Source organism: Nicrophorus vespilloides, unplaced genomic scaffold, assembly GCF_001412225.1.
Source record: "Nicrophorus vespilloides isolate i.1.1-1 unplaced genomic scaffold, Nicve_v1.0, whole genome shotgun sequence".
Lineage (NCBI taxonomy): Eukaryota > Metazoa > Arthropoda > Insecta > Coleoptera > Silphidae > Nicrophorus > Nicrophorus vespilloides.
This window is the reverse complement of record NW_017100110.1, coordinates 555133-571521: the sequence shown is the minus strand read 5'-3', so window position 1 is coordinate 571521 and position 16389 is coordinate 555133. Positions and strand designations below refer to the sequence as shown.

The 16389-nt window shown below is 35.5% G+C and overlaps 5 protein-coding genes and 1 pseudogene across 5 annotated transcripts; 3 read left to right on the top strand and 3 right to left on the bottom strand.

The window, feature by feature from the left end:
• Positions 1-76: 76 nt before the first annotated feature.
• On the top strand, positions 77-1260 carry LOC108568409 (glutathione S-transferase theta-1-like). Its single transcript, XM_017929477.1, has 4 exons — positions 77-213; positions 544-634; positions 693-843; positions 897-1260. The coding sequence occupies exons 1-4, from the start codon at positions 102-104 to the stop codon at positions 1215-1217; spliced, it is 675 nt and encodes a 224-aa protein (XP_017784966.1). The 5' UTR covers positions 77-101; the 3' UTR covers positions 1218-1260.
• A 1412-nt stretch (positions 1261-2672) lies between these two features.
• On the top strand, positions 2673-3697 carry LOC108568408 (glutathione S-transferase theta-1-like). The gene is made up of 4 exons (XM_017929476.1): positions 2673-2822; positions 2926-3016; positions 3068-3218; positions 3277-3697. The coding sequence occupies exons 1-4, from the start codon at positions 2711-2713 to the stop codon at positions 3601-3603; spliced, it is 681 nt and encodes a 226-aa protein (XP_017784965.1). The 5' UTR covers positions 2673-2710; the 3' UTR covers positions 3604-3697.
• Positions 3698-4173: 476 nt separating this feature from the next.
• Positions 4174-5680, top strand: LOC108568395 (annotated as a pseudogene).
• Positions 5681-5752: 72 nt separating this feature from the next.
• Positions 5753-8941, bottom strand: LOC108568441 (actin-interacting protein 1). Its single transcript, XM_017929527.1, has 4 exons — positions 8593-8941; positions 7993-8205; positions 6301-7773; positions 5753-6238 (listed from the first exon to the last, which is right to left on the bottom strand). The coding sequence occupies exons 1-4, from the start codon at positions 8606-8608 to the stop codon at positions 6129-6131; spliced, it is 1812 nt and encodes a 603-aa protein (XP_017785016.1). The 5' UTR covers positions 8609-8941; the 3' UTR covers positions 5753-6128.
• An 820-nt stretch (positions 8942-9761) lies between these two features.
• On the bottom strand, positions 9762-13137 carry LOC108568437 (endothelin-converting enzyme 1-like). The gene is made up of 7 exons (XM_017929522.1): positions 13035-13137; positions 12598-12983; positions 11405-11762; positions 10881-11346; positions 10774-10832; positions 10436-10719; positions 9762-10381 (listed from the first exon to the last, which is right to left on the bottom strand). The coding sequence occupies exons 1-7, from the start codon at positions 13114-13116 to the stop codon at positions 10229-10231; spliced, it is 1788 nt and encodes a 595-aa protein (XP_017785011.1). The 5' UTR covers positions 13117-13137; the 3' UTR covers positions 9762-10228.
• On the bottom strand, positions 13120-16048 carry LOC108568436 (ATP-dependent RNA helicase DDX42). Its single transcript, XM_017929521.1, has 8 exons — positions 15944-16048; positions 15668-15873; positions 15461-15611; positions 15303-15394; positions 15040-15253; positions 14789-14993; positions 13497-14728; positions 13120-13431 (listed from the first exon to the last, which is right to left on the bottom strand). Exons 2-8 carry the CDS (start codon positions 15850-15852, stop codon positions 13348-13350), a joined length of 2163 nt encoding a protein of 720 aa, XP_017785010.1. The 5' UTR covers positions 15853-15873; positions 15944-16048; the 3' UTR covers positions 13120-13347.
• Between the last annotated feature and the right edge of the window lie 341 nt (positions 16049-16389).

The window sequence follows — 16389 nt, the reverse complement described above, 5'->3', positions numbered from 1 at the left end:
CACTCTCATAAATTAAAATCAAAGATTGGAGAACTGACTCGCTTTTCATGGACCCGCAATATATATTAAGTTCATTTCCCCGGTTCATTTAGTCTGCTAAGATGTCTTTAAAGTTATACTTCGACTTGCTATCGCAACCAAGCAGAGCACTATATATTCTTTTAAAATCATCAAAAATACCGTTTGAGGAGTGCCCTATCGCATTAAGAAAAGGTATATGTTCTATTTTTTTGTTCTAACTGGTTTATTAACCTAGTCTTTATATATATATTTATTAGTCGATGTTTTGCGATACGATGCATCTGTCACTAACAAATAATATTATAATCTTTCTTTAATTAATAATCGTTGCATTATGTGTTGCAAAGGTACTTGGATGCTTGTTTTTTTTTTTGCTTTACTTTATTTCTCTAGGCGTGTTCTGTTACTTATTATCTTCTAACTGCTTTCTATAGCTTCATGAGCAAGTATGGTTGCATCAACAATAATATATCAACTTATTGTTCTACCCCTTTAATTATTAATATCACAATGAAATTTCAGGAGCTCAACTCACTGATGAATACAAAAACAATGTGAGTCGTTTCCAAAAGGTCCCTGTGGTACATGATGGGGATTTCAAAATGACTGAAAGGCACTTGAACTGATTAAGACCAAATTAATTTGTATTCTAAATATAATTGTAATTGCAGTGTCGCTATTTTGAGGTACTTGGCAAGAGAGAAGAGTTTACCAGATTATTGGTATCCAAAAGATAGTAAACGTCAGGTTAGGGTTGATGAGTTTTTGGAGTGGCAGCATAACAACGTTCGAGCAACCTGCGCCAAGTATTTCATGAAAAAAGTAACTTTTTTTATTTGAAGAATGGAATTATATATATATAACATACATTTTAGTGGATATTTCCTTTGGTGACTGGACAAGAATTGGAACCTGAGAAATTAGCTGAGTACAAACAGAGTATGGAGGATTGCTTAGATTCTATGGAAACTTTGTGGTTGGCCAATGGAAATTATATTTGCGGAGATAAATTGACCGCCGCCGATTTGTGGGCTGCTTGCGAGGTGGAGCAGCCTCGAGTCACAGGTTACGATCCTATTGTGGGCAGACCGATATTGGGGGCTTGGCTGGATCGTATCAGGACTGAGGTCGATCCTCACTACGGCGAAGCTCATGCCATTTTGAACAAGATTGCAATGAAAAGCCAGAAAGCCTAATTGTATATTTAATTTATAATCAATATATTTCATATTAGTTTTATACTATTCAATTTCTATTCTATTAATACAAAATAATACACTATCAACATTTTTTGTTTAATGCTAATAAATTTTTAATTAACTAAAACCTACTGGTTACTTTCTGTTATTTATAGATTTGCTAAGTTTTTTTTTACTAACTACCCCTAATAAAGAAATTATTCAAACCTGGGTATACAGTGGAACCTTGCTTAACGTGCACCTCGCATAACGAGCATTTCGCTTAACGAGCAAAATTAATTATAAGAAAAATGACTTTTCGCATAAAGAGTGTCGAGAGAAGAGTAGTCCCGGATTGCGCGCCTTCTACATCATTTTTAAAACTTGTGTATTATGTGTATTTTTGAACATCTTCGATTTTCTTTGTCATCTTTGTTTAAAACACAAATATATTGTGTCCAACCATTATTATAATATATAAACAAACTATGTACGCTTTTTTATATAAACAAATATTAAAAGTATAAAGAGACCTCCATCAAGTCCCGAATTGATACAAGTAATAGAAACAAATATAAACTCACTTCACCGTGTGTGAATTGGAAAACAGTTCCTAGTGTTAGTGGTCATTCTAGTTGCATCTTAGTGTTGTTTGTGATCACAAAATTTCCAAACTTGTGTTCAGACATATTATTTGTGTTTTTTTGCTCGACATTTAATAACACTTGCATGTCGCCAAATAAAAAGCCAGAGAATAAAAAGAAAAATTGAGACAAAGTTATATTTTTTTTCTCCGGCATGGAACGCTTTAACGTAATTTACATTAGTTTATATGGGAAAACGTGTTTCACTAAACGAATATTTCACTATACGAGTAAAAATCCGGAAACTTTGGAACGAATTAAACGAGGTTCCACTGTATTGGGAATATTCAAGAAAATTAAATTTTGATGTGCGGAAAGATTTCAGTCGTAGCCCTTTGGTCAGCCTATTAATATATATATTTTTTTTATTTTATGTTAGAATTTATTTATTTATATGTATAGAATGTACTTTTTTTCTTATGTATTGATGTTTGGCCAATAAATTATTATTATTAATTATTATTATTATTAAATTTTGATATCAAAGTTTTAATAATTATCATTTTATAAAGCGGAAAGATCTATTGTCAGAAGCAATTTATAATTCAATATTTCCCATAATTTAAATAATACATATTTTTGTTAACTTCTTGTGAGATGGAATTATATATTATTATTTATTTCTTTTATAAAAATTATATCAATTATTATTGATACAAATCTCTTTTGATAGACTTTTCGGGTCCACAAATTTTTGTTGGTTTTTGAGGATCGAACTAACTTTTTTGAATCGGATTTTCGTGATACAGGCGACTATATTATTATTATTCATTATATAAATTTGATTAATGCAGAGAGTAGACGCAGTTGCCTATATATTAAAGGCATATAAACTTTGGACCCGGTATAATAATTTAGTCTCCAATAATGTCTTTGAAGCTGTACTACGATTTTCTTTCACAGCCCAGCAGGGCACTATATATACTTTTAAAAACATCAAAACTACCGTTTGAGGACTGTCCTGTGGCATTAAGAAACGGTATATATTTTATATTTTTCTATTTACTTCTCAAGTACAATTATTGGGTTAATATATTTTGTGAATTTTACCATATGTAATTAATACTATTATTAACTTGCAGGAGCTCATTTGAATGATGAATTCAAATACAATGTGAGTCGCTTCCAAAAGGTCCCAGTGATACATGATGGAGATTTCAAATTGACTGAAAGGTTGTTGAACCATAAAATAATATGATTTTATACTAGATGTTGTAATTATAGTGTCGCAATATTGAGATACTTGTCCAGGGAGAAGAATTTACCAGAATTTTGGTATCCAAAAGACAGCAAGAAGCAGGCTAGAGTTGATGAGTTTTTAGAGTGGCAGCACAACAATGTTCGAGCCTTCTGTGCTTTGTATTTTCAGAAAAAAGTAATGTTGTTATTAGTTATCAGTAGGAATGGAAATATTAAAAAAAATATTATTTTAGTGGCTGTTTCCCATTATAACTGGAAAAGAGATGGAACCTAAAAAGTTAGCTGGATACAAAAAAAGGATGGAAGATTGCTTAGATTCCATGGAAATATTGTGGTTGTCTAACGGGAAATATATTTGTGGGGATAACCTGACGGCCGCCGATTTGTGGGCAGCTTGCGAGGTGGAGCAGCCTCGTCTGGCTAGTTACGATCCAACAGTAGGCAGACCCATATTAGGGGCTTGGTTGGACCGTGTCAGGTCTGAGCTCGGTGAAAATTACAGAGTAGCCCATGAAATTTTGAACAAGATTGCTACTAAAAGTCAAAAGGCTAAGATGTAAATGTTAAAACATAATTTTGTATTTTTATAATGATTGAACATTGTTAATCTATATACTGTTGGGAAACTTAATTAAAATTTATTTTCTTTTCTTAGTATATTAAAATATAGAGATATTAATTAAATATTGACACATTTCATCTAAACCCGATCTCATACACTCCATTCACAACTGACCTATCCTTACAAACGGAAAAATACTGAGTAATAATAAATTGGTGGATAGTCTCTGGTTGGCCAATGGAAAGTATATACGGAAAAATTGACCGTCTCCAATTTAAGAGCACCCGGTAAAGTGGAGCAGCCTCGACTCACAGGTTACGATCCTACTTTGGGGTAGACCTATATTGTGGGTAAGCTAGACCGCACCAGGTCTGAGTTCGATCTTCGCGAAGCTCATAGAATTTTGAACAATATTGTAATGATAGCCAGAAAGCCTAATACAAAATAATGTAATAAGTCTATCAACATATTAATACACAAAATATTAAAAAAAAATAAGACCCAGGTAGACCTATCTTTCAGCTGCGACACCCATGATCATAATACGAGAACTAGAAGAAATATAAGGATGGAACGAGACATAGAACAAGTAAAAACCAACAAGCCCGCTCAAAATACAGATTCCAAGGAGCATACCAAAAGAACCGGAGCTGAGGGGCATACACATAAGAATTGTATATAAAAAAATTGTTTGTTTAATGTTAATAATATTTATAATTAACTAAAGCTTTATAATTCGTTTTACTTCATCATATAATTATTTGATTGTCTTCTATTTTTATTTATGGCATCGACTGCTATAGTCATTAGCCAGCACTCTTTTAAAATAGAAAACGGACTGAATATATTTTGATTAACAGATATATATGTCTACTAACTTGGGTTGCTTAGTCTCGATATTTTTTTAATTTCCGGGATACGAAACAATTGTTTAAGGCATTCTCGGGAAATTAAAAAAAAATAAAATGTCCTCATTCAATATTTTTTCTTTTTATGGAGAGGAGTTAATTATAAAGAAAATCTAAATTGCTGATTCTCTATCCAGTTTCTTCAAAAATATTTTTGAAAAAAAAGTACTTTATATTGTTCCAGATTTATAGGAGAATCTGTTCATCTGAATTTTTGATTACTTTTATGACTTGTAATAAACGTAATCATTATTATTAATTAATGAATTTTCATTGGCTGTTGCCAATATATTAAAAACATATATACTATGGAGCCGGTATAATAATTTAGTCTCCTTGTATGTCTTTGACGCTGAAAACATCAAAACTACCGTTTGAGGAATGTCCTGTGCCCTTATAAACGGTATATATTTTATAATTTTCAATTATAATTGTTGTACACCATATATTATGTAAATTTTACTTTTTGTAATTAATACTGTTATTAACTTTCAGGAGATTAGTTGAGTGATGAATTCAAATACAATGTGAACCGTTTCCAAAAGGTCCCACATGATGGAGATTTCAAATTGACTGAAAGGTTTTTGAAACATAAAATAATTTAATTTTTTACTGAATGTTGTTGTAATTAAAGTGTCGCCATTTTGAAATACTTGTCCAGGGAGAAAAATTTGCCAGAATTTTGGTATCCGACAGCACAAAGCAGGCTAGGGTTAATGAGTTTTTGAGTTGCAGCACAACAATATTCGAACTTTATGTGCTATGTATTTTCAGAAAAAAGTAATGTTGTTATTGGTTGTTATTAGGAATGGAAATATTAAAAAATATTATTATTATTTTAGTAGCTGGGAAAGAGATGGAACCTAAAAAGTTAGTGGGATACAAAAAAGGATAGAAGATTGCTTAGATTCCATGGAGATATTGTGGTTGTCTAACGGGAAATACATTGTGGGGATAATCTCACTGCCGCCGATTTGTGGGCAGCTTGCGAGGTGGAACAGCCTCGTATGGCTGGTTACGATCCAACAGTAGGCAGACCCATATTAGGAGCTTGGTTGGATCGAGTCAGGTCCGAGATTGGTGCTAATTACAGCGAAATACATTCCTGTTTTAAACAAGATTGCTGCGAAAAGGCAAAAGACTAAGATGTGAATGTTAAAAAAAAAAGTATTTTTTATAAGCATTGAACATTGTTAATCAGTGTATTTGGTAACTGTTGGGAAACTCAATTAAAATTTATTTTCGTTTGTTTCTTTTATTCGCTCTTCGATAACCACATTATCGTAAACATTCCCGATATAACTGGTAAAAAATTACATATCATTTTTTTTATATATATATATATATTTATATTATATAATTAGGCAAGTATATCAAAATATAGAGATATTAATTAAGTATTGACACATTTCATCTAAACCCGATCTCATACACTCCATGCACAACTGACCTGCCAATTACCAAAAACGGAAAACCAAAAAAAAAAACAATTAAAATAATTACTGAGTAATAATAAATAAATACTGAATAAAAATAATTTAAATAAAAGCCTTAGACGATTTGAAAGTAAAACCAAAATGCATTTGAATTGAGGTGGCTGGGATAGGAACAATAATTAGAAGGGTGTGATGCTCCACAGCTTGGTGTTGCAATCTTGGCCAACGGAGACCACAGTCGTGTTGTCCAGCCAGGACACTCTGGTGATTTGGCTTTGGGCGTGTGCATCTGTAACAAATATTATAAGATAATTAGAAACGCAAGTGCGGGTTGAATTAAGTATAACGTACTCTTGATAATAATGTGTTTCGATGGCTTCTCGACGGACCAAACGATGATGCTGGTATCAAGACTGCCGCTGGCGACGAGCAGTGAATCCGGAGACCAAGCAACGCAGTTGACTCGGGCATTGTGGAAGCCCCATTCGTGTTTGTTGGCATGCTCGTATTCGGAGACAGAGTATAGGACAACTTTGCGATGGGCATCGCTGGTCACCAGATACTTCTCGTCCGGCGAGTAAGTCAAATCGGTGATGGCACCAAGCTGCTCAAGCTCCTTAATTTGCACCAGGTTGTCACCCTGCAGCTCGTAGATATGGACCTTTTGATCAGTTGTACCACCGATAGCAACGTGTCCGTTACTAGAGTTCACGCTCACGCTGGAAGGTTCGTAATCGACCTTCAGGCTGCTAACCTTTCGATCATCCTTTATGACGTTCACCTCAGACACTGTAGCAGTGACGATGGTGTTCGTCTCCTTGAAGATGTCCATGCCTCTTGGTTGCGAACCTAGCTTCAAGTCCTCTTTCATGTACACGTTACCTTCGATATTGATCTTCTTTAAAGAATCGTCAATTCCGCAAGTGTACAGAATGCCCTTGTTGGCTTTCATACCGTTAATTTGGTTACCATGTCCAGTGCCCTCGATCCTATCGTTTTCGCCCGTACCAGCGTTCCAGGTGGTAACAAAACCATCGTGCGAACCTGTGAAGATGTTACTGCGATCTTCGCTCAAAGTCAAAACAGTGATCGGCTTATTATGACCCTTAATAATCCTAAGCGGCTTCTCAGGATTGTTGACATCCAAGTAGTTGATGAATCCACTCAACGAGACAGACAACAAGTAGTTGTTCTGCCAGAGGCAAGAGACTTGCTGATCATCGACGGTATCTCCAAGTTTAAATTCGGATACTACTTGCCTGGTCTCGACGTCCCAAAGCTTAGCGCTTTTGTCTCCGCTGGAGGTGAGCAATTGTTTCCCATCTGGAGACCAAGCCACTCCGTAGACGCCTCCACTGTGCGCTGGACTGCCCACCTCTCCTACCAAATCCGAAGTGGTTCCATCGTATAAATAAACTTTACCATCAAAACCAGCAGAGGCAAACAAGTTTCCGGAAGGTGAATAACGGACAGCCTGCACGAATCTGCTATGCTCCTGTTTGGTCATCTTGAATTTAAATGGAGGTCCTTCGAAGACGGCGATCGTGTTATCCTCGGATCCAGTGATCACCCTGAAAGGACGAGCTGGTCTGAAATCGCAGCTGTTGATCGGCTTCGATTGTCCAGAAATTTCGCCGACGGATGTTCCGGTTTCCGACATGAAGACGTGCCCGAACCTCTCCCTGCCCTCACCAACAACCACCATCCTTTGGTTATCCGGAGACCACGCGATGTCCTTGATTGGTCCTCCAATTGGATGGAACTCATTTTTCAGGATATGTTCTTTATTGACGGTATCCCAAATGCGAACCTTACCGGATTGATCTTTAATAAAAAGTATTTGCGATCTCAAATATCAATATCATATACAATAAATGCCTAGTTTCAGGAAAGTTACTGGATTGTTCCTTAAAAATTTAAACACTACATTATTGTCTAAACTGAAAAAGGAATAATCAAATAACCTTCTTATTTTAGATTTTAAAATAATTTAAATAAAAAATAATAAACAAATTATCTTCTAAATTATCAAACTTAACTTACCACCAGAGGCAATATAGAATCCACTTGGAGAGTACTTGGCGACATTCACGGGACATGAATGTTCAGTGTAAATGTCAGCAATTGCAGGATTCTCAATATTTCTAATGATAACTGAATTGCCATTGGTGTAAAGGAAGTTCTTGCCCTTAGGATCACCGCCCAAAACCAAGGGCTGACCTCTCTGCGTCCTTGGAAGGGTAACGTAAATACTCTCTGGAAACAAAAATATATATAAATATTTGCTAAGCAAAAACTAAATATTAGGCTACCCAATAAGCAGGATATTGTGTGTTCTTTTTTATACAAATGATCACCGTGTATACGTGAATATTTTTAGCGTAAAATGTAGATGCGTGGGAGCGAAAATAGAATTATCGTTAATTAATGCTGCGAACTGAACTAATGGAATCCTTTGCATACAGTAAACGAACGAAAGTTCACCGTACAATGAACATATCGAAGGTATAATAAAATGAGAAAAAAAGGCGTGTCCTTTTATGATGTTACTATTTGTTGATGATAAAGGGCGGAATTTAGAATGAAATTTGTAAAGTTTCGCAAAGATGAAGGGCTACAAGAAAACTTATTATTTTTACTCACTAGATGTATAAGACATGGTCGAGTTTCAGCTGTTTTCTGGATTTGTGCCCACTTTGATGTGTATTGGATTTCCACCAAATAGGAAATGGATGACTAATTTTATCTCTCGCACAGAAGTGTCGCCGGTTGTATCGGAACGCGCTTTCGCCTACAACTGCTGATCCCACCTAATTTACCAACGTGCAGCTATACGCGGATTTTCTTCGGCAAACTCGACTGGTGGATGGAAAGAAAACACCGAAAACACTTGCACCGGTTGTTCGATAGGACGACAGTACGGTTATGTTTCGTCGGCCATATCTAATTACCGAATATGGATATAAACTGGATGCGTACAGCGCCCCGACCGACAATCGCGAAAGAAACGACAATTGCGGAAGGACGAGTAGGAATAAAAGGAAAACAATACAAGTAAAATGCAACAAAGATCAGCTGTTATCTGCACCTTTATTTAATACGTTAAAACGAAGCATTCCTTTACGTATTTGATAAATGTAACAATAGATTCCACTTAAAATTCAATCAATCAACAGAAATGTTGATAAACAATATATATTTTTATTTATAAAATTCTTCGAATGTAACTAATATAATTGTCACATGCATTTTTGGTTGCATCTACTTATTATAATAAGTTTATCTTAGACAATTATCATATAAGACAGGGGTTCCCAACCTTTTTTCACCTTAGAGCACATTATAGAATGGCGGCGTGCACCATTTATGTTTTCAAGGTAAATTTATAGTTGGACATAGTCAATAATGCACAGCGGCGGGCACACGTAAAATATAATGGATATAAGACATCCATCATGATATATTGTCAAACTTTTGTCATTTCTCTTCTCATAATATAAGATATTTTAAAAGATATGCATGTATCATGAAAATGACAGAGTTCGAATTTCAACTGGAAATAATATTTTAGAGCTCAATAAGTAGCATTTGAAAAGTAGCAATTAATTACAAAATTCAACAAAAAAGGAATTGTTTTAATCTCTTGAGAAATAGGAAAACAATTTTCAAGCGATATTTGCCGTTATAAATATTGTATTTCATACATATTTAATTAAAGTATACTCAGGAAATGTCGTTTTAAAGATCAACGTTGTTACTTAAATGTTAAGGTTTTCCTCTTGTCTTTTAACATGAATTATATAAAGTGTGGGAGACATATATAAAATTATATAGTAGATAAATCAAGAAAGATTTAATTGAATTTCAAGTTGTATTTTTTCCTACCGGATTATATATTGTAATAAGTGAAAATAAAATAATCTTAATGTATTATATCAGTTAATACAAATGATTGTGATATCTCCAAGATCTATTTTGGTGATAATTTTCATCACGCATTCGCAACGTGTATAATATTTATATATCATTTCATAAATTACTATGATTCAGTAAGACAAATATAACCTAATGAAGATGAATACCTTATAATATATCACTTTAGCTTGAATGCATTTGTGTACAAATTAACTACGAGATGAAAAACTAATCCGCGGATTTCTTATGATCTGATTTTTAGATTACTTATTAATCCTGCTTAAAAAATTGTAAACAAACATATTCGAGATATTAAAAGTACAATTAGACATTTGATTGTGATGATTGTTTTAGCAAACTGTATTTAATTCCAAATAATGCATTGCTCTTTAGTTTCACATTTGTACAACGCGTTGAAAGCTTGAGAGTTCGCCAAAGTCTTTAAGACGCGAATATTTACCGGCGCATGATCTTCGGCTAAAAGTAGATCGTTCTGTTCAGCTACTTCACACCACATCTGCAACAAAGGTCAACCATTTAAACTTTCCTGATACACCGATATATATAATACTTTAGCGTAATTCCGAAAAAAGATCTTCCTCCTATCCATGAAAGGTATACGTTCCGTCGCTTGCAGCATAGTATTATAGCTTATCGTAAGCCCAACATGATCGGCAACGTTTTCAGCAACCGCACCCAACTGTGTCTGAAAGCAGGCGACTTTAAGATCATCCAGAAGCGAATCCAAAGCATGTGAAAGTTCATGCCCAATCAAACTTCCGAGAGCTGCGTAATTTGCGGAAGCCGGTCTGAGTGGATCGTAAAATGGTTGATGCAAAATACCCAATGGTAAAACTTGAAACACAAGGATCAAAATCTTGAATTATACTATATTACTTGAATACTCACTAATCGCGTTATGCAGCAAGCTATAGTACGCGTTAACATCGAACACTGAGATGGGCCAACTGCAAAACAAATACAACTATTTGCGCAACTTCTCGTTAAATAAATACTTAATGCGCTTTGTGTCGTGATTGAGCTGCTCCAAAGAAGATTTGGCTTCTAAATTCTTCAGCTTCAGAACGTTAATGAAATGGTTATCCCCCATTGCGACACGCTTGACATTCTTGTTCGACAATTTGGGATAGCCGATTTCGAATCGAACGGAAAGGATTTTCCGCACGGCTTCAGCCCTGAGTTCGAAGCTCATCCAATTATTGTCGAGCAATTGCCGCACGAACTCCAGTTTGAGATTGTTCGCCATCTGACTGACCCCAGAGATGATGTCTTCGTCGAATCTGTATGTCCTGATCAAATCACCACCGAAATTCTTGAGCGCGTGCTGAGTGCACTCGTGCTTCCTGTCCAGGTCTTCGTCGATGCCCAGAATAGCTTTATCCACTTCGAATGAGAATTTCCTCAATTGGGGATCGACGTCTCGGGACAGGTCCTTGATTGCGCACCACATAATATAATTCGCTGAAAATCAATGAACAATAAATAAACTAATACAAGTTTATCGAATTGTATAACTCACAGACAACACGCACCTCGGTGTTGTTTAATAAGATCAGCAATTCTTCGAGCCGCTTTGGTTTCACCACGATGTCTTGCAATTTATTGTAATCTACAGCTGTACCTTCTAGCAAATACCTTAGGAACTCCTTCATGTAAACCAGGTGTTTCAAGTTAATCATTTTCATCTGATCATCCCGAATATCCGCTAAAACAATTTCGAAATCGACGATTTCTTGGATCTCTCGCTCATTGATTTCATCGCCAAGGACGTGGTGTAAGGTGCGTGCAATCCATTTACGGTATACCTGCAACTCTTTTGTGTACTTCTTGGGGTTGGCTAAGAATAACTCTGGAAAAACGAAATCTCCGGAATCTACCTAAAACAAATACATACAATACGTTTGAAATATAGTTTATAATATTACATAAATTAAATTTGATTGAAATTAACTTTTTCTCTTATATAAAAAAAAGTTTATTCTTATATAAATAATAATTATTTTGGTATTCATAATTATAATTTACATAGTTAAGTAGTCTAACATTTTTTTATTATTATTATCTACATAATTTACCTGGGAAAAGGGCAATACCACTTTGAATAATCTAATCGTGTTAGAGCGAAACTGTATTATAGTAGGAAGTTATATGAGGGATGAGTTCTGTTCATTGCCAAGTGACCTAATGCAATATTTAATGACAACTGATCAAATCATATTTTAAAACTATAGTAGAACCTCACTTAACGAGCATAATCCGTTCCAAAATTTCCGGATTTTTACTCGTATAGTGAAACAATTTCCACATATAAACTAATGTAATATACGATAATGCGTTCCATTTTGAGAGTCAATTTTGTTACAATTTATATTGCACGTTAAGCGAAATGCTTTGTATATGTATTGTTATATGTGAGTATTAATACTTATAGATAGGGTCAAAGTAATTGAAATATTATATAATATATGTATTTTTGTTACATTTTGAACATAACCATTAAGCGATGAATTTGTGTTTCAAATAAAACGTAATGATTATTATACGAAGCACATACAATTATAATTTTTAAACTACAATCGCATTTATTTAGTACAAAAAGCGGTAGGACCATATACCAAGAAGCTTTCTTTACATTTATTACATATTTTTTCTGCAATCTTGTAATATAAGCAATCTTAATATTATGAGCTTAAAAATTAACCTGATACATACGTATAGTATATGTCTCGTATGATTGGAGTAATCAACATCGACAGTCAACTTAATGATTGGATGGATGCCGAGCAGACGAGTGGTTTCGGCTATTTTGAAAAATACTTCCGGATGAGGGTCGTTCCAGCCGCCAAGTTTCCTCGCAAAAACTCTGAATTGTTGGATGTAGTTGGCTTCGTCGTCAACGCAACCTGCGTAAAATATCTTTCCTTCGCTGTTAAAGTCATCATCGATAAGAATACTCTGAATCTTGTTGTTGATTTCATAAGCAGTGGCCACAAACTGACTCCAGACCGGCTCTGATTTGGGCCCTTTATTCTTCAGCTCCCATTTGTCGCAAACGTCCCGGTAATAATCATCACAAGGTCGTCGCAGATCGCTTAAACCTTAAACGATGTATATCAATTGGCAATATTAGCCCTTTGTTATAAACTCACCTTCATTTGCATGGTATAGGAAAAAGGGTAGAGAACTCGCGCCGTGGATGAGCGCGAGAAACAAGAATTCAAATCGTTTCATAATTACACTGCCTTTATTCGCCTTACTCTCTTTAAATAACTATATCGTACGCAATGTTGTTGAACTCGGAACTCTCTTTTTTGTATGAGTGTATGTTAGTAGTTTTAAATGATTTATCGCAAACAGGAAACAATGATAAAATAATATTGTAGCAATGGTGATAAATTTAACAAAACATATCACTCTTCCAGCGTCTCGTTTTAAAAATATGATAATATAAAAACAAACAGATTATTGCCACCTGCTCCTTTTGCGTGTTGGCGGGGCGGAAGGCGGAGCCGACTGCGGAGGTGGAGCATCTGAACTTGATGTAAACTATACGGGTAGAATGTAATTTATAATTATTATTTTTTACATATTTGTTAATTAATACGCATTACCTGTTTCATATACTGCATTTTAAAAGCAGATTTCATGGCTGAAAGACGATCGGTCGCAGGACCTTTAGGTTGCTGCGAATCCGCTTTACTTATCCCGCTCCCGCTGCTGCTGCTACTCGGTGGAGACGGAGAATATTTTTTGCCAACTTTCTCTACAAATCCTAAACCTACTCCACCCACGTTTGGACCTTCCTTCTTCTTGTATCTGGATTTCTTGAACCAACTACTCTGCATGGCCAGATCGAATAGCTCCTGTGAGACTTCCTGGTTAGCAGCTTCTAAATTTCTCACAATATGTCCAGCAAATTCTTTGTCCTTGTCTGTTAACAGAGTTATCGCGGTTCCCTGGGTACCTGCTCTGCCAGTCCTACCTACACGATGAGTGTGTGTATCTATATCGCGAGCTGTATCGAAATTGACTACTGTCCGAATATGCGGAATATCTAAACCTCTGGCAGCCACATCGGTGGCGACCAAAAGAGAACATTCGTTTTTCTTGAACGAAATAATCACTTTATTCCTTTCGGCTTGTTCCATATCACCATGCAACAACAAACACTCAAACTCTTTGACTTTAAGATCTGCAGCCACCTGTTCTGCATCTAGGATCTTAGTAACAAACACTAACACGGATCCAGTAGACAGCAACTCGACGAGATGTGAGAATAACCAATTTCTTTTTGCTTGAGGAGTTGCTAGCATAACCACGTGTTGAGTTACATCCTCGTTCGCCTGTCCGGTCAATCCTTGAGAGATTTTCACAGGATCTTGAAGAGCGTCTTTCACCAGCCTTTCGATCTTTTTCTTGAACGTAGCGGAGAACAGCAGAGTCTGTCGATCGGGTCGAACATGGTTACAAACCGATCGAACTTGTGGTTCGAAACCCAATTCGAACATGCGATCGGCTTCGTCGAGAACCAAAAATGTAACCCTCTGCAAATTTGTAGCACCGCATTTAACGTGGTCAATAATTCGACCGGGTGTTGCTACTACAATTTCTGCGCCTTCCTTTAACGCCTGACTCTGTTCCCATTTTGAACCACCCCCGTAAGCACAAATCACTCTCAGGTCAAAGATCTTAGCAAACTTCTTCGACTCCGTATAAATTTGCAGTGCCAATTCACGGGTAGGCGCCAAAATCAGAGCGATGGGTCCTTCGCCTGGTTCCACAGGTTGTTGATCGGCTACATGTACCAAGAGAGGCCACAAGAAAGCTGCTGTTTTACCACTACCTAAAATACATTGATAAGTAAATAGTAATAAGTATTACAATAATCAATTAATTTATGAACCTGTTTGAGCTACTCCCAGAACGTCCCTGCCCAACAGAGCGCACGGTACTGCTTGACTCTGAATAGGAGTGGGGCTTGTGTACTCAGCCTTGATAATTCCCTTTAACAATTTATCATCGAAATTGAAATGTCCAAACGAAGAAACTGGCTTTGGAAGATTATTACCGCTCACCGATAAATCGTATTTTTTTCTCAATTCGTACACCTACAATCAACTATATTTTTAATGTCTTTTAACAGATTATTCTTACCTGTTGTCTAGTTAAGGAAGAAATTTCAGGATGTTCGTTATAGAAATTACCCCGAAAAGGTTTGTATTCGATGGTGGCGTGATCAATGGGAGGTAATGGGTCAATTATTTTATTACGATCAGGTGCTATTGGATTTCCATCTTCATCATATTCTACTTCTGGATGCAATGGGTCAATCGGAGCCAAGCCAGCATTAGGATTCTCCTCCATATATCTAAATAAAACAACATTTACTAAATTAAAAATAAATTAACTAAAATTACCTGTAGTATGATTCCTCATTGTCTTCCTCCTCCAAATCATTCCTAACTGCTACTTTAGGCTCAGGTTTCTTTTGCTCCTGCTCTTTCTTTACCTATTATGTAAACAAAGAAATGACCTAATTAATATAACCAATTTAATTAAGTAAGAAACCACTTACTTGCTTTTCAATGCCTGCCATGAATGCATCCAAAGGATCATCTTCTTCAATATCATCCCTTTTTGAACTCTTCTCCAATTGAGTAGGACTACCTGGTGCAGGGATATATGCTAATGAAGGTGCATTTTCCTCTTCATCATCATCAAAGTACCTTAAATTATATGGAAAAGTTAATTATGTGGAATCAAGTTGTAATATTAATCTTACTCATCCTCTGTTACTGCTCTCTTCCGACTGCCACCCCAAGCTGCAGATAATGCATTTTGGCTGATGGCATTCATAGTTGAGTAACCCTGTTTGCTGACTCCCGTGGAAGGTGGAGGAGGCACTGCATTGTGACTCTGTCTGGGCTTGCTGCCCATTTTAAAACCAGAGTAATTGAAATTACTCATCTTGTCTTGGAAGAAATAAATCTTTTTAACCATGAAATAAATAAAATATTAAACAGCTGAACTCTTAAAACTTTTGAACTGATAATCTTACTTAATAGAATGGAAACATAATAACTGATATTAACTATTAAAATCGTAATAATAATATTTGTAAACCTCTTTATATAAAAATCAACAACACATTACTGACAACCAGGGCGGCATCCTAATAGGAATAAAAAATACCGCATTGTAGTCAATTTTATTGCTTGTTGATTTAGTGATCATTTGCGCCATCTGTTTGTGAAAAACTTAGATATTACTTAAGAATGCAACTTTAGTAGACTACGTTATTATCTAGTTTATAACTTTATATTAAATGCAATATAATTTGAATGAACATGTCCAGTATAATCGACTTGATAAAGAACAAGGTATTAATTTGTAAAAATATATTTGAACACCGTAGATCAGGAGTTCCCAATTCTTTTATTCGAAAATATATCAGATTTATTTCAGGGCGCCTCAAGACAAAACATTAGTTTATCTCAAGTCGAA

Coding starts and splice junctions, on each gene's coding strand:
- LOC108568437 (XM_017929522.1), bottom strand. CDS start 13,116: ATGAAACGATTTGAATTCTTGTTTCTCGCGCTCATCCACGGCGCGAGT. Junction 11,763..12,597: donor ATACGAGACATATACTATAC/GTATGTATCAGG, acceptor TATTTGTTTTAG/GTAGATTCCGGAGATTTCGT. Junction 10,382..10,435: donor TTTTTCGGAATTACGCTAAA/GTATTATATATA, acceptor CCTTTGTTGCAG/ATGTGGTGTGAAGTAGCTGA.
- LOC108568436 (XM_017929521.1), bottom strand. CDS start 15,852: ATGAGTAATTTCAATTACTCTGGTTTTAAAATGGGCAGCAAGCCCAGA. Junction 15,612..15,667: donor AGAGCAGTAACAGAGGATGA/GTAAGATTAATA, acceptor ATATAATTTAAG/GTACTTTGATGATGATGAAG. Junction 13,432..13,496: donor AAATGCAGTATATGAAACAG/GTAATGCGTATT, acceptor CTACCCGTATAG/TTTACATCAAGTTCAGATGC.
- LOC108568408 (XM_017929476.1), top strand. CDS start 2,711: ATGTCTTTGAAGCTGTACTACGATTTTCTTTCACAGCCCAGCAGGGCA. Junction 2,823..2,925: donor TCCTGTGGCATTAAGAAACG/GTATATATTTTA, acceptor ATTAACTTGCAG/GAGCTCATTTGAATGATGAA. Junction 3,219..3,276: donor CTTTGTATTTTCAGAAAAAA/GTAATGTTGTTA, acceptor ATATTATTTTAG/TGGCTGTTTCCCATTATAAC.
- LOC108568409 (XM_017929477.1), top strand. CDS start 102: ATGTCTTTAAAGTTATACTTCGACTTGCTATCGCAACCAAGCAGAGCA. Junction 214..543: donor CCCTATCGCATTAAGAAAAG/GTATATGTTCTA, acceptor ATGAAATTTCAG/GAGCTCAACTCACTGATGAA. Junction 635..692: donor GATTTCAAAATGACTGAAAG/GCACTTGAACTG, acceptor TTGTAATTGCAG/TGTCGCTATTTTGAGGTACT.
- LOC108568441 (XM_017929527.1), bottom strand. Junction 7,774..7,992: donor ATTCTATATTGCCTCTGGTG/GTAAGTTAAGTT, acceptor TTTTTATTAAAG/ATCAATCCGGTAAGGTTCGC. Junction 6,239..6,300: donor GAAACACATTATTATCAAGA/GTACGTTATACT, acceptor TATTTGTTACAG/ATGCACACGCCCAAAGCCAA.